The sequence below is a fragment of the Medicago truncatula genome, chromosome 3, assembly GCF_003473485.1.
Source record: "Medicago truncatula cultivar Jemalong A17 chromosome 3, MtrunA17r5.0-ANR, whole genome shotgun sequence".
NCBI classification, from domain to species: domain Eukaryota; kingdom Viridiplantae; phylum Streptophyta; class Magnoliopsida; order Fabales; family Fabaceae; genus Medicago; species Medicago truncatula.
Window position 1 is genome coordinate 27,506,041 of NC_053044.1, and position 14,157 is coordinate 27,520,197.

At 33.6% G+C, this 14,157-nt stretch overlaps 2 protein-coding genes across 4 annotated transcripts; one reads left to right on the forward strand and one right to left on the reverse strand.

The window, feature by feature from the left end:
• The first annotated feature begins 486 nt into the window (after positions 1–486).
• Positions 487–2,358, forward strand: LOC11444321 (RNA-binding protein pno1). Of its 2 annotated transcripts, none has more exons than XM_003600388.4 (2): positions 487–645; positions 1,445–2,358. In XM_003600388.4, the coding sequence occupies exon 2, from the start codon at positions 1,452–1,454 to the stop codon at positions 2,100–2,102; it is 651 nt and encodes a 216-aa protein (XP_003600436.2). In that variant the 5' UTR covers positions 487–645; positions 1,445–1,451; the 3' UTR covers positions 2,103–2,358. The 2 variants fall into 2 exon arrangements, with proteins under 2 accessions (XP_003600436.2, XP_039687200.1); XM_039831266.1 differs by lacking the exon at positions 487–645 and adding an exon at positions 967–1,205.
• Positions 2,359–4,191: 1,833 nt separating this feature from the next.
• LOC112420467 (protein DNA-DAMAGE INDUCIBLE 1) lies at positions 4,192–11,532 on the reverse strand. Of its 2 annotated transcripts, none has more exons than XM_039831267.1 (16): positions 11,321–11,532; positions 11,195–11,227; positions 10,775–10,920; positions 9,406–9,514; positions 9,059–9,175; positions 8,818–8,883; positions 8,346–8,408; positions 8,216–8,260; positions 8,015–8,076; positions 7,126–7,219; positions 6,813–6,905; positions 6,656–6,725; positions 6,450–6,526; positions 5,756–5,801; positions 5,362–5,384; positions 4,192–4,511 (listed from the first exon to the last, which is right to left on the reverse strand). In XM_039831267.1, the coding sequence occupies exons 1-16, from the start codon at positions 11,384–11,386 to the stop codon at positions 4,386–4,388; spliced, it is 1,236 nt and encodes a 411-aa protein (XP_039687201.1). In that variant the 5' UTR covers positions 11,387–11,532; the 3' UTR covers positions 4,192–4,385. The 2 variants fall into 2 exon arrangements, with proteins under 2 accessions (XP_039687201.1, XP_024635835.1); XM_024780067.2 differs by having other exon boundaries at positions 5,362–5,387; positions 11,321–11,473.
• Between the last annotated feature and the right edge of the window lie 2,625 nt (positions 11,533–14,157).

Here is a 14,157-nt window from a genome sequence, read left to right on the forward strand (position 1 = left end):
ACAAATCTATTTCGTGTGACACAAACATGCGAGGTGGAAGAAACAAACGTCAACCTTAATTAGAACTCTAGCATTTCGCGACAAAAATGGGAGATTATCACTTCATATACAAGGATTTAGAAGGTTTCCACAACTCAATGGGACGATATTCAAACCAAACTCGGCAATCTTCCTCCTAAACCACCCGCTTTCAAACCACCACCTTTCTCCCCTGCCATTGACACTGATTCCATTCCCAAGGACAAATCATCATCATAAAAATGTCATATAGCAAGGACAAATGTTATATTTTTTTAATCAGAAAATAAGCACCACATCATCATAAAAAAAGAAAATGAGGTGAATGAGAAAATTAAAAGTGATTAGTAATTGTAAATTATTTGTGACAAACAATGGGTGTCTAAATAGCAATTAATATGAACCTACATATATGAAAGCAAGCCCAAGCCCAATAGAATAGAATCCAGTTAGTTATAAAACCCTAAATTCTTGATATAACCTTCCTCTCTTTCTCTCTCCAGTTTTGAAGTTCTGTGGCAGACACAACTTGGAGTAGCTCTTCGCCGCACTCAACTGCCCCAACCTTGCCGGAAAACGCCACCGGAATTCGATTTCTTCCACCAGAAAATAACGAAGTCCTTCCAGGTACCACTTTTTCTTAATTTTCGGTTTTTACTTCCCCTCTCCCGAAGATGCGATTCCACCCCCAATTACGTCGCATGCCAAAGCTGCGCGATTGATGAGGCATATGAATATGATAATTATGATTGTTTTTGAAAATTTGCATACCACCTGTTTGATGAAAAGCCCTAACCAATTAATTACGAATGCTTTGAATTTCAACCTTGTTTGTTTTAATTTTTATGTTCATTTTGTTCTGAATTTTATGTTAGCTTGGATGCATACATCACCCTTATATTGTGAAGAATTTCAATATGCGAGTTTCTTTGAGTTTCCAAGTGCGTGTATCATGTTATTTTCCTATATAATTTGTAACCTAGTTCGCGAGTTTCTGATTAAAGAGGCTCTTTTGGTTCCTGAATGTGTTAAAATTATAAAAGCATCCCTGAATGCATATTTGATTTGATGGACTAAACTAATGGAAAACACATTCAAGAGCACTGAAGAGAGTGGCTGATTTGATACTGAAATAATAGAGGTGAAAATGTTTCAAAAATTATGAATGGGATGAAGTGTATTATTTGGTACGTTGGCATAAGATTTAAATTATTGAACTTTGCAATGTGTTACATATCCGAGGTGTTAGGATCAACATGCTAGTAGTAGTAGGAATGTTTGTTTACTATAACCATACAATGTTCCATGAACTTCTTTGTTGATATCTAGAACTATTTAGGTAGTAGGTTTTGCTTATTAAATTTGCATTTTTTATGTTGCATCTCTTATGTTTTTTTAATCAACTCTTTTCGTGTTCTTTAAACAGTTGCACAATGGCATCATCTTCAATGGAAGTTGACAATGTCCTATCTGAACAAAAAGTTTTGCCTCCAAAGCCAAAGTTTGAGCCTCTGAAACCTCATGAGATGCCTGGTGCTGCGGTTCAGTTTCGCAAGGTATCGGTTCCACCACATCGTTATACACCTCTCAAGAAAGTTTGGATGGACATCTACACTCCTGTATTTGAGCAGATGAAAATTGACATCCGAATGAATTTGAAGGGTCGAAAAGTTGAGCTGAAGACAAGGCACGATACACCTGACATCAGTAACCTGCAAAAATGTGCTGATTTTGTCCATGCTTTCATGTTGGGTTTTGATGTCATTGATGCTATTGCTATTCTGCGTCTGGATGAGCTCTATGTTGAGTCCTTTGAGATTAAGGATGTTAAGACACTTCGAGGTGATCACTTGTCCCGTGCTATTGGAAGATTATCTGGAAAAGGTGGTAAAACCAAGTTTACAATTGAGAATGCATCGAAGACTAGAATTGTGATTGCTGACACCAAAATTCACATTCTGGGATCTTTTGCAAACATCAAGATTGCTAGGGATTCTCTTTGTTACCTAATTATGGGATCACCCGCAGGAAAGGTATATTCCAAGTTGAGAGCCGTTACTTCTAGGATGGCAGAAAGGTTTTAATCTTATAGTGAAGAGTTATAAAATAGTTATTTATGAATGCTTGATGATGGATGGATTGTTAAAGAAATATCAAATTTTGGTTTTCCTTGTCTTTGTAATGAAAGAATTACTGTTTCTTTTTTGTTTTGAACTTCAGTATTAGTAGTTTATTGTTATCTTCAAAATCAATCAATTGCAAAAGTCTGTATTCTGGACCAAAACAACAATATATATCTTGGTGCTATGGATTTGAGCTCTGGTGACTTAAATAGTAACATGGTGTTATTAGTTGTGTTGATTTATGTTTATATTTTTTTAATGAAAAATGTCATGATCATTTGAGAATTGAATAATAAATTATTATTTTTTTCAATAAATACGGTAAAGATATATTGACCATGCCATCAACCAAATATTAAGTGTGTCTTGTGAAAAACGTTGATGCATTTGAAAGGGAAAATAAAAATTTGATTGTGCCTAAAATCTCTCGAAACTATCCTAGAAGTCTTGGCAAGAAAACGTTGATTGCAGGTGGAATGAAAATTGGCTGATTGTTGGTGCTAGCCTTTCTTCTCCTACGGATATGCACATTTGCTTAAATTATGTGTGTCCAGTTTTCTTAACTTTTTCTAAATCTTGGAATTTTGTTTGCTTCACTCCGTTTTTTGACAACGTTTTGTAAGTAAAAATTTCTAGGTGTTTCTCTTTGAATCAGTAAGCAGCATATGATGGTTTCGAAGCTGGATAAAACTGAGGTTTATTTGGTGAAAAGTGTTGATTGTTTCTATATGACAAATGTGTTGTTACTAGCATAACACACAGGTAGTGTAACAATGATTCCTCCTTTTCAAATATCCGAAATTGTGTTGCGCTGAAAATTTTGTATAATAGATCAATTTGGGAGCTTTGTTCTTGTACACGGATGGAATGAATAAGTGTCGTCGTGAGCTTAGCTCAGTTTGGAGGAACAATTCATAATATATGCAAGGTCTGAGGTTTGAACCCCGACCACCACTGAAAAAAGATGGAATGGATAAGTCTTATTTGTGTTGGATGATGAAGGTGAAGCGTGTGGTTTGTTAGCAACAATCAAATGGTCTTTATGATCTTTATATAGAGATTGTTGATTTCAAATTGGACTCTAAAGAGTTGTTGACAAATTCAATGAATATTTATAATTTTGAGTTTTTTTTTTTTTTTTAGAAAGACGAAATGGCAAAGCCATTATAAACTCACACACACAAGTGGAGGTACCGAAGTTCGAACCCTAGTCATGGCATCCGGCCTAACAATTTCGGCATTTTGTCAGTTGAGTTAGGACTTCTAGATATAATTTTGAGTATTTTATTAAGAAGAATAAGTTTTTTTTCTTTTTCCCTCAAAAAAAAAAAAATTCTTAAAAATCAATATAGTAACTTGCACTTTAGCAATGGTAACCACATCCTTTTCCGTATCTATATTTTCCTTGATGTATCTATTTGTATTCAAAATATTATAATTAATTTTATAGAATAATCTGAATTTACTCCTGGAAGATAAAATCAATAAAACAAAAACTTTTTTCAAAAAAAAATAAAATAAAACAAAAACTAACGTTAAATATAATAATAATTCTGACCATCAATTAAGTGTTTAGATCTTTCTGAAAAGAATTTTTTATCCAATATAAATCTAACTTTTAAACTAAGATTTGGAGCATCCAATTCTTAGTTTGGGAAATGTATTTAGAGCTTCTATGGAGCGAACAATTTTAGCTTCAAATTTACTGCTCAGCTTTACGTAAATTTTGCCATACATAAAAACACTTGAGATTCAACTTTAAATCAAAATCAATACACTTAATATCAACTTTTCAAATAAAGAAAAAATACTTAAAATCAACTTTAGCTAAGGTAGAACAAACACTTCAAAGATTAAAAACTAATTCTTATGATCATAAACAGACCCAAATTAGATTAAATCAAAAATACATTTTCTTAAACAACAGCTACAATTCTGAGTCACTTCCATTGAAGTGGAGATGTTTGTCAGTAACTGAAAATCTCATGCCAACATAGCTTTTTTTGTTACCAACTTAATCGAATATTAAGCCGCTTAAATAAGCATTGAGTTGAGAAACAATAAATTAGCCATCAATCAAATAGAAAAATTCCTTGCAGTATGAACAGTTGAGACTGTAAATGTCATCAATTCATCAAATCAGGTCTATAACTTGTTTTTTACAATTTGAAATGAAATTGGAAAAAAATGAAAATCAACTAAAATAAATTAATCCTTTCTTTGAAATATGAAATGTTCTTTTCATCACCCAAAAAGAAACCCAGCTGCTTGTTCCTCATTGCCATTGAATAATTGAAGAGCTTGTATAACTGCCTGTCTTTCAAATCCTAGCTCGACAAGCTTTGCAACTTTGCTTTCAAACTCAGAGTCCTGCAAACCAACCAACCATAATCAGGGAATCTTCAAAGTCAAATCATTTATTAATCATTAATCATAAAAAGCAATCACATTTGTATGCGGTTACCACATTCGCACGTCACACGTGTATGAATCGTGAACTTAACATAGATTTGGGGAGCATTTAGATACACAACTTAATTTAAGCGTTGTAAGTTATTTCTATAATCGAAGAGGGAATAGAGTATACTTTAAGTTGATAACAAATTACGACAATGAGCTATCTGGATGAACTTATAAAAATAAGATGAAAAACAACTTTGTGACACATCATAAAATATTTTCAGAAATTCTTCTAAACACTAACCCAAATAAATCCTTTGTTTATAGCACAGGCAAGCAAGGTTTAAGTTTAGCAGTAAAATAAGGATTAAGTCTTCAAAACTAGCTCCCCTTTATGCACTATAGATCAAAATATATACACCTCACTCTAAGTAAACCATGTATTTAACCATTCAAAGTTTAACCATGTATTTAACCATTCAAAGTTTAACCTATTATCACATTAGTTTTTGGAAGATTCTTTTTATACCAAGACCTAGTTTTCTAAAATTATGAAATAGCTATCGAATTTGTCGTTTTACACCACTGCTTAAGTCCTCGACAATAACAATATGATGACATAATAAAATTTGAAACAAATTTATTGACTAAAATCTTCAAAGGAATAAATATGATAAAGCGCTAATCATTGGAGGATCGGATAGTGTTCACTAAAAAAAAGCCAAAAGGGAACGAAAGCAATAAGCATAGCAAATTAAGTATGGCATGTGAAAAGGATAAAGAACAAAGATGAAACAGTTGTTGATATCTAACAGCATACCTTAGACTTGTCACCAGAAGCTCCTCCTGAAAAATAAGTAAACGACAAAATAAAGTATGTTATTAACATAAGCTCTTATTGATCAGTTCAACAAGTGTGAAATTTTCACATCGTAAACAAAAACAAATTTAATTATATGGCCACTACAAAATAAGCATCTCCCTCATTTACATTTTGTAATAATAAGCCTAACCAGAACTATCCTAGAAAAAGTACTTGCTATTAAGATGAATCGCAAGCCTAAAAAGATCGATTGGCGGAATTTTAGTGGAAGTCTAGCTAGTTAACCCCAAAATAGGACAAATACAAAATGAATTTTTCAGCATATTTCAATCCCAAACTAAATAAAAATGTTTCATCCAAAGTACAAGTTCAAGTAATCTCTATTGCTTACCAGAAGACACACCTCCTTGTGACGGATTATTGCTCCCCGATGCAACCTGAAAGAATGCCACAACACACCTTCATCATTCTTTTCATCCAAACTAAATTGCAAAGCAAACCAGAAAGAGAAATAACTGTCTTCCTTTCAAATACTAAAAATCAAAGTGACATGTTTGGAGTGTTGTCAATTAGAGGCACTATGGCTCTATAGCACATCATAATTCGAACAAATTGTTATTGTTCCCCTCCTGATACGCTATTAGTACAAAGTGTTGTCGAATAGTGGATATAGCACGGTAGCATAGCAGAATTTGAACAAACTACCATCTCTAACGATTAAAGCACTTCATGTTTGAATTTGCCCATATGGAGCAGGGACAAGCAAAAGACTCGTGAAGCCAAAAATCAATCTTATTAAATGTTTCATTCAAATGCAGGAAAAAAATTAGGGATATACAGAACACCCAAAATAAGCTTTTGTTAGAAAACCATGTTATAAAATATGCAAAAAACAGAATCTAAAGGCAAAAATCTTTCAACTGGCGATGGGATATTTTCACCTCTTATATGATACAAAACATACCTATTGCAAAACTATAAAAAGATTAAGAGCAGCAACTCATTGCCATAAAATGAATCAGATTAAAGTGTTAAAGTTTCAACACTGTCGCTTTAAGAAAAGCATATCGTTAAAGTATACTTACTGGAAGTGGGCTTCCTGAGCTTGAAGCTTCCTTGGAATACTTTTCCTCATCTAAAAACCGGGATGGTATGTCTTTCTCTGCACATAACAACAAGAAGGGTAAGTATAATAACAAATCGACAAGGAAATCATGTTGCAATCAGAACTATGCAAACTAGTGAAGAACAAAATAGTCATTGCTATGAATCAGCATATAGGAAAACCAACCTTGCAAAAATGGCACAGAAACTTCTCCTCCACCAACTCGCAAAACATTTTCTTTCAAATCAATTATACACTGCAGACATGAATTATATCGATAAGAATAACAGCTCGGTGTAATTTCTAAAAGTGACGATATCTAAGATTGTACTAAGGATGGTACCTGATGCTTTCGGAGCATATCCAGCCCAAAGAGAAACTCCATATTGGAAGAGTCCAGCACTAAGAACGAACAAGGGTAAAATATATTCCCAATCTACAGAAAATAAATACATATACAGAAGCAAAGTTAGAGTGAAACACAAAATTGACAAAGAAACGTAAGCAAGAGAATGGAGCTACATGATGATCTCCAGATAAATTAAATGTATTAGCATTATTATCTACCGACACCAAAAAGCAATAAGACACACAAGTGACACAGCTTCAGCAGAACCAAAATCTTTCTCTGTCCACAAGATCTGTTAAAAAATTACCTTGATTGGAGCTACATGTATTCTACCCAATATTTCGGTTTGGCCAACTCCATGAGCCATTCCTTTGTAACGCTGATCTAAAAGCCTCAGCAATCTACAAGATACCACAACCATCAAAATCATTCTACATTCTGAAATATCACAACTCACAAAACACTATTATGTGGAAATATGGGTACAGACTACAGAGATATAAAGCACATCATTTATTCAAGAACCAGTCAACTGGAGAGAGACCCTTAGGGTGTGTTTGTTAGTTGGTTTGTGGAGGGTTTTGGAGGGCTAAGTCTATATTTTGATATATATTTAATTTGATATTTTAAAAAAATTAAAAGAACAACATGATAATATATGCTTACGTGTCATGTTGTTCTTTCAATTTTTTTAAAATATCAAAAATATGTTAACATATAAGCTTTTCCCTCCAAAAATCCAACTCACAAACACACTCGAAAGATATACAAAAACTAACAATGGTTTAGGGAGACCCTTTAATGTGTATCTGCCAGATGTAACCAGAACTGATCTTCATCAAAGTCGTTCATGAACTTAACTTGCAAGTTGCATCTACCCTAAGTCATTTTAATTGCTTAACTTGAAGCTTAACAATTACAAATTGTATGCATACACCTTATCTCATATTCTTTACATGCCTCCAATATCTTTTATTTTTCTAGTCCTTCTCTGAACTATCTGTTTTATGTTTAATTCACAAAAGAACATAATACGAAAGCAGTTAAGAAAAATTTTACTGCCTCAATTGCACATCTGTGTTGCTGTGTACTAGTGTAAATTCAAGGATATGCAAGTATGCTACCTGATAAACCTAATCATATTATAATCTTATTAATGTCTTGAAAGCAAGTTCTAGTTATATCGAAGTGCATACCCTAAACGCTCAGCACAGGTTTTTGATATAATGGTAGATTGTGCTCCACTATCAACAAATGCCTGAAACAAAGTTGAAAATCCAATTAATACATGTTTCATTCCACAAAACTCTATGTCATTGAATAGGACCAGAAAAACTGTAATAGGTCACAACAAAACCCGAACTTGAAGAAGAATGCTCTTTTGAGCGGCCACTTACCTTCAGTGGTACACCATTAACCTCCATGTCAACATACAACATGACCTGAAATTTTACAGCTTGGATTTTATTATGAAAACAAAACAAACCTATTAGCACTAAAATACAAAAGTAAAAGAATCGTACATACCACTCTTGCAAAAGCTTCAGGATTATGTTCAAGTGCAGCTTCCCAATTATCATCAATTCCTTTCTGTATAGTTAATTGAAATGCCGTTATTCACAAGAAAACAAACATAATCAATGATTATGAACAGTGGTCATTGAGGACAGCAAGAAGTCATTGGTTGCATGAAACAAGAATGGATTTACAAAACTTGCTTAAGTTTCCCTGATATGGCAATGCTAGTGTTTCTCCAGAAAATTATGACAAACAAATTACAGCCTACTTAACTGAATATTAATCGGGGGGAAAAAAAGTACTAGATTTTTTATGGTACTAAAATATATATTTAAAAAAACTAATGGTTTAACTTTGTTGATTTCATTAGAATGGCCAGATGTTACTTTAGACAGAATCATACTTGAACCAAATACTTAAAACGGTTATGTGGATGCTAATGAATTTTCTGTACATCTTACAAAAAAGAATAAAAATTTACCTGGCGGATGGCAGCTTCAATCTTCTTTTGTGCTTCAACATCAAAAGGATCTGCGTAAAGAAGAGCCTGGAAAAAATTCAAACAAATTTATGAGGAAAATATAAAATTTAAACAAATTTATGAGGAAATAACAACAGAATAATGAAAATGCACAAGGAATACGAATGAAGCGGCTCGTACTGATACAACTGAGCCTCTTGACATATGAAGAGAAGAAATAGTCATCGTACAACAAACTTACCAACTCTTCTTCTTTTTGACGCTGTAATTGACTTCTTTGGCGATGACGCAGTCGTAAAATTTCCTGGATTTTATTGAGATCATTGCCCAGAATAGTTTGTGCCAACTCCGGATCATTCTGTATGTTTCATTATAAATTGGGTCATAATATAGCCAATACCAAAACCAAATAACAAGCAAGCATTGAAAATGACTAAAACGTATCAAATAATTTGAAATTGAATTACATTTACATATAAACAGCTAATCAACAGAGAAGGAATATGTTTCAAAAAATTTATCAAGCATAAGAACTTAAAATCTTGATAAAGATGACTAAACTTAGTAATAAGAGAACAATCAATTTACCTGAAAGAGCTGACCCATCAAATTAGAATCACGTCTGAAGTGCTGCTGAAAAGCAGCAGGGTTTATAGCAGATCCATCAGTATTGAAGCTCAAATCATTGGTAGATCCGCTGAAATAATTAAAATTCATCGCGTTTATTTATATTACATGGATGGTAGGTAGAAGAGCTAAACAGAACAAATTACACAAATAGTCTAAAAAATCTATGATAATTCCATATTTCAAGAGGTGCCAACTAAGCATCTTCCAGACTTCCACTTCTTTAATTGCAAAAGTAGGTTTTCAAATTCATATTTTTAAGAGATTCCCTATATAAATTATATCCAATTCAGCTCAAGTTGTATTGTATGGCAATGCAGAAGAAGTTGGCGAGTAGTAATTGCCTAGTAGGTTAGTGAAGAGACGTGATTAAATTATCATAAAAAAAGGACTGAGTAGGGAGCATGCTGAGCTACAGCCTGGATTTTGTAACGGCTGAAATATCAACTTATCACTACAATTAACATGAGCACAGGGTCATAGTTAAAATCTTCGTATTCTTTAACTTCTAAATTTAAGCATGCCTTACTGGGTTAGTGTAGCATGTCTTGTTGTCCTGGTTTGGATAAATACCTTAATTAAGTGTTTATCATATAATAAGGTTATATATAACTGATTTCTATAACAAAAGATAAATAAAATAAAATCAATTTTCTTTCATTCAAGCTATAAGCTGTTGTCATAAGCTATCATGGAGAGCTTATGAAAATAAGTTGAAAATTATGGAGATATCATAAGTTGCTTTCATAAGCTCCCTCAAACAATCACACAAGTGCTTATCACTACAATTAACATGAGCACAGGATCATAGTTAAATCACGGATAATCTTCATATTCTTTAACTTCTAAATTTTAGCATGTCTTATTGGGTTAGTGTAGCATGTCTCGTTGTCCTAGTTTGGATAGATAGCTTAATTAAGTGTTTATCATATAATAAGGTTATATATAACTGATTTCTACAACAAAAGATAAATAAAATAAAATCAATTTGCTTTCATTAAAGCTATAAACTGTTGTCATAGCTATCATGGAGAGCTTATGAAAGTAAGTTGAAAACAACTTATGGAGATATCATAAGTTGTTTTCATAAGCTCTCTCAAACAATCACACAAGTGCTTATACCAGTAGATAGACTCAAATAAGTCAATCTAAACGAGCGGTCAAACCCTAGGTTAGTTCAAAGTTAACATCTACGAACAACCAAACAGCTAGCAAGCAAGGCAATCCTACCATCTCATACTTACGAAGGAAAGCATAAAAACCTAAATTGAGAATAGTAAGCAATGCATGCATATCAAGGGTACAACATGACATCAATGAAAAGGTATACCTAGAAGCGGCAGCGCCGGCACCGGCGCCAGAGACGGTCATCATTAGCAAATCATCATTCTTAACACCAAGGGCACTCAATTTCTGGGAATTGCCCACCTCATTCCCATTGAACAGAATCTGTTGTTGCTGAATAGGCACACTTGTCTTTTCATAACACAAGTTTAACATCAAACAAACACAATTAGTAAGCCAACCACAAATTAAAACCATATAAGATTCAACATCACTTGTTATCTCAAATTTAAACACATGAATCAACCACCAATATAATCAAAAAGATAATCTCATATGGGATTAAATTTCTAGGTTATAATAATGATAATTGTATGACCCACAATTTCAAACAACATTAAAATTGAATAAAAATTGAATTTTTAGAGGAAAAAACGAGATGGGTATTGGAGAATAATGAACTCACCTCAACCTCAAGTAATGCCTTAACATTTTCCACCTATATCACAAAAAAGGGTTGAATAAAGATCAGTAATAAGAAATAATAAATAATAAATAAAAGAAAAAGAAAAGATTTTCGATGATTACATACAGATTCGTTGGGATCAACATCCAAATTGAGAATTTGTTCATCAGAAGTCATGACAGTGATCTTCATGTTGAATTGGGACGATGATGTTGTTGTTGTTGAAGAACAAGAAGAGAGAGGGAGAAGATACTAGGTTTGGTTTATCGATGGTAAAGTGAAGACTATTGGAAGACTTAAGAAGGTTTTTAAATCTTAATATTATTACTTGTTGAAGGGGTTGGTTCACTTTGAGTTGAAAACCGAGAAAAAGTAATTGGATCAAATCTAGATTTGATGATCTAATCTTGTTTAAATTTTAAATAAAATCAACAAGGTAATAATTATTTTGGTCTAACCACAATAGTTTCGGATCAAAATTCTAAAATAGTTGTAGATTTCGTTAATCAAAATAGTTTTTTTTATGTTAAAATAGTTCTTTAATATAGATTATAACTCTTTTTATATAAGAACTCGTGATAATAAGGTATGAAGCACAAAATACTTCAACGTTGATGGAGTATTATATCTTATATGTATTTTGCATTGATGCCTGTCTGATACACCCTCATACGTATCGAGGGAGTATCCGACAATTAAATTTTATTTTTTAAAAAAACAATTGTCTGATACTTTTCATATACTTCGAATATATGTGAGGGATACGGTGGTGGAAAACCGATACACACGGAAAACATGATTTTTCTATTGTTTTTTCCTGTTTTATCTTAAAAAGGAAAAGAGGAAAGAAATGAATATTAATATTAACTCAAATAACACTTAACTCTTAACTCTTAAGTAATGAATATTAGGGAATGGGTGGTGCGATGGGTGGTTTTGTCCCCCGCACCACCGTTTTCCTTGTTAGGGGTTCTGTTTATCCAGATCGTGGTTGTTTCAACTGGTTTTGATGGTGGTGACGGTCTGCTCCGACGTTGGCGACTAAGGGTGTGGGAATCACTTTTCTCTTCGATTAATCCTCCTTCAATGCACTTTCGGATTGTTCGTTGTCGTAAGGATCGTGGTGATTTGTGGTTGCTCTTGTCGGCAATTGTGTTTGCGACGGTGGTTGTGTTGCTGTCCTATCAGATTCGTGTCGTCCTATCAGATTCAGTTGTGGCTGTTTTTGCTTGGTTTGGCGGCAGACTCCCTTCGGGGTCTTTGTGTGTTTGTTTTTCTTTTGCGGATCGCCGTCAGCGTTTGGATTTTGGTGGTCTTGTGTTGGTTGGGTCGAGGTTGGTGTTTGTAGGTTGCTGGTTTTCGTAGAAGTTTTCGTTTTGGTCTGTTTAGGAGTTTGTGAGTTTGGTACGTGTTTTCATGTCTCTTGTACAACAGAGGTTTGGGTTGGTAGTGTAACGTCGTAGTCGTTATTTTATTTATTTATGATTTATTTAGAGTCTTTTATATGATTTTAAATAATTATTGTTGATTATGCGGTGTGTTATATTTTATTATATGATTTATTTTGATATTAATTAGAATAAGTAAGAATTATTATTATTTTGGAGTTTGGGGATTAAATTAGAATTAATAGAGTTTATGAGGAGTTAAGTAATATTGGGAGGTTACATTAAGTTAAAAATAAATAGAAATTGTCAGTCAGAAGCAGTTTCACGTAAAACAAGTTTGGGAGAAAAACCAAGAACAAGGGAGAAGAGCCAAGAGAATCAGATTCTGTAGAGATTTTTCATCTGAATTAAGGTAAGGGTGAGGTTTACTTTCAATAATGTAAAATGAAATTCTAATTTTGGTTTAACATAGTTCTGAATGAAAATTGGAAATTTGGGTTAGGTTTTGGTTCTTTGATTTTTGGGTGGATTGAGGGTAGAAACCTTTGTTTTAGTGTTAGAAATAGGTTCTGATTGCATACAGCATTTCATTACACATCTGTAAACTGATTTGGGGAGTGAAATTGAGGAAATTGGGATTTTTGGGAGAAACCTGCATTCTGCCCGTACAGACATTCATCGCTCGCCTCGCGAGTGAGCAATCTTCATAGCTCGCCTCACGAGCAGAACCACTCGCCATGGCGAGTAAGTGAGTGAGAGATCATGATTTTCAGATTGTTGTTATAAGGTATAAGATGGTTAGTTTTGAGTGCCTGAATGTTTTTAGAGATGACTGGGGCAATTTTTAGATTAAAAAGATGAATAGGGAGCTTAAAAATGAGGATTTAGTGAGAAAAATGTCAAAACTCCCGAGAGCACCCTTTTTCTCGTTCGCCTCGTACTCGCCACGGCGAGTAACCTTTTTCCTGAGTTCGACATAGCGAGCAGATGTGCTCGCGAGGCGAGTTGCCTAGTACTGAAGCTGTTTGCTACGCAATTGAATAATGTTGAATGAACTTGATGTAGGAGCATGATTATGATTAATTGAGTATTTTTCTGGAATTGTTGGATTAATTATGATGGATTATTGTTGACTGTGATGTATATTTATATTTAAATAAATTATACATGTTGTTGAATTCTTTTCAAAGGTTGGAGTATTATTAATTGGATTGTCGAGGTGAAGTCATATTTACATATATGCATTGATGAGTAGTGGTTGTCGTTGTATGCATTGTCGGGTTGTATGTAGATAAACACAGGTGGAGTCATTGCATAATCATATAATGCGGGAGGGCTCATGCCTTGGAACACCTTGTTGTTCAAATTGGTGAGGGCTTATGCCCTGAGAATGCTTTAACCATTCAAAATTCGGTGAGGGCTTCTGCCCTGTAAAATGGTACCACATGCATGTGCATAGTCGCATTGTTGAGGAGTCTTAGTGGTGTTGTCATGTAGTTGCATGAGTCGTTGCTGTTAGTTGAAATTGTCACATATTGATGATGTTGTTAATTATGAAATATATATGTATATTGA